The following is a 1,955-nucleotide window of genomic DNA, read 5'->3' on the forward strand; positions in this document are numbered from 1 at the left end:
GGGTCCTGGAGCCTCGGGCAGTAGCCCTGATCACCCTCATTATAATCTGCCTATGGTCAAAGCCAAATGCCAAGCATTATGAAAAACAAAGCAGCTTAATTTAAGACATGACACATCACAAATATTCTCCACCTCACGGTCACTTAAATCTATGTATTATGTTTTACAAACTGAGACTACTACTGCCATTTTCTGTGTTCTTCAGCAGTAGTACACCACAGTCTGATATACAGTAGGCCATTTTAATCCTCATCTGTAATGTTGAGCTGTGCACTCTGACCTCCTAACTGTAGGCTGTAAAACCCTAAAATGGCCACGGCTTTTCCGGCTTAATTTTTTATAGTAGCTGTGATAGTCCCTCTGATTGTCTGAGCTAGACCATGTGATGCGATAGCTGCTAGGCGTTACAGGGAAGCCTGATGTAATATGAGGCCCACAATGCGGCAGGCATGATCTCCGACAACGTGTGAGATGGTTCCTGGCATATTTTTCTGTTCTTTTTTTTTGATTATTAAAGAATAATTTGCAAAGTTTACTAGAGGAAAAAGACCTAGCGACATACATTACGCAAAAATCGGAAAAAGAAAAAATAAGCAAATAAATTAACCCTCAATCTCTTTAACTTTGGGGCTCTATATCTTGCATCTTGCTTTTGAAGTAAAGTTTGATTTTTTTTTAAATCTGGGAAATTTGTATTGTCAGAAACCTAAAGCAGAGAAAAGAGAAAAAAAAATAGTATATATTTATATAAGATATTCCAGCCCACTCTTTTGTGATTTAACGTGGCGATTGGTTAGATTAGCATAATCCTGAAATATTTTCTTCGCAGAAGTAATATTGCAAAACCATAATGGATCTAATAGTCATTGGGATTTGTAGCTGGAGGTTAACCACATGAGTCCTTCATAGAGGCCGTCCCCGCTAGTAGCACAGGATGGCTGCACATACCAATTCCTATCCCTGATCCAGGTCAAGCCAAGTTCCTCCTGAATCTGATGTGGCGTCATGGCATCCGAGAGGTCTTGCTTGACAAATATAAGGATGATGGCGTCCCTCATTTTCCTATCATTTATAATATAATGAAGTTCCCATCTAGCCTCGTCAATGTGATCCCGGTCAGCACAGTCCACCATGAAGATGAGCCCGTGGGTCCCCGTGTAATAGTGCCGCCACAGAGCTTGGATCTTCTCCTGTCCCCCGACATCCCACACGTTAAATTTTACATTCTTGTAAGTTACAGTCTCCAGGTTGAACCCCATGGTCGGGTGAGTGGTGACAGACTGACCAAGCATCAGTTTGTAAAGGATGGAGGTTTTACCGGCTGCATCCAGCCCCAGCATTAAAATCCACAACTCCTTGTTGCCGAAAATCTTGGAAAGCACCTTGTCCATGGTGGAACATTATCAGAAAAAAAGAATTGGGTGTATTCAATACTGACAAGATCCTTGAATTGCCAATATCCAAGCAAGTCTTATAGAATAAGAATGAATGGCAAAGGAGCTAGGCGTTATATCATTTAGCTCAAAAAGTCCAATATGGGATTTTGGACTATTTTTTCTTTTCTGATTCATGCAAATTGACCTGCAACTTTCAGGGAATTCAACTTGATGTTGATTCGTAACAGATCAATTTGATAATTTCTACTGATTGATTGATGGACCCCAAACTACCTACAGCATGAATCAGAAACGGGTGCATGACTCCGGCCAGGTATGTTTTTCCCTGAAACATCCCATCATTCCAGAGAACGCATAGTTTGAAGGTTTGTCTGGGGACTAAAGCGAGAGATGAGATTAGTAAAGCTCCACCCTCAGCTGGCTTGTCACAGCGCCACTTCGGTTGATTGACAGGTCTCTTTCGTGTGTGCACATCTGGAGAGAGCTATGGATGAACTGGGGCAGTGCAGGAAGAAGCCGACTGGGAGCGGCACCGGACTAGACTCATCTATTGCTATA

The 1,955-nt window shown here is 42.0% G+C and overlaps 1 protein-coding gene across 1 annotated transcript; it reads right to left on the bottom strand.

The window, feature by feature from the left end:
* Positions 1–863: 863 nt before the first annotated feature.
* LOC138680679 (ADP-ribosylation factor 6-like) lies at positions 864–1,391 on the bottom strand. The gene has a single exon (XM_069767983.1). It carries the CDS (start codon positions 1,389–1,391, stop codon positions 864–866), a length of 528 nt encoding a protein of 175 aa, XP_069624084.1.
* Positions 1,392–1,955: the final 564 nt, after the last annotated feature.

The sequence above is a fragment of the Ranitomeya imitator genome, chromosome 5 (genome assembly GCF_032444005.1).
Source record: "Ranitomeya imitator isolate aRanImi1 chromosome 5, aRanImi1.pri, whole genome shotgun sequence".
Classification (NCBI taxonomy): Eukaryota; Metazoa; Chordata; class Amphibia; order Anura; family Dendrobatidae; genus Ranitomeya; species Ranitomeya imitator.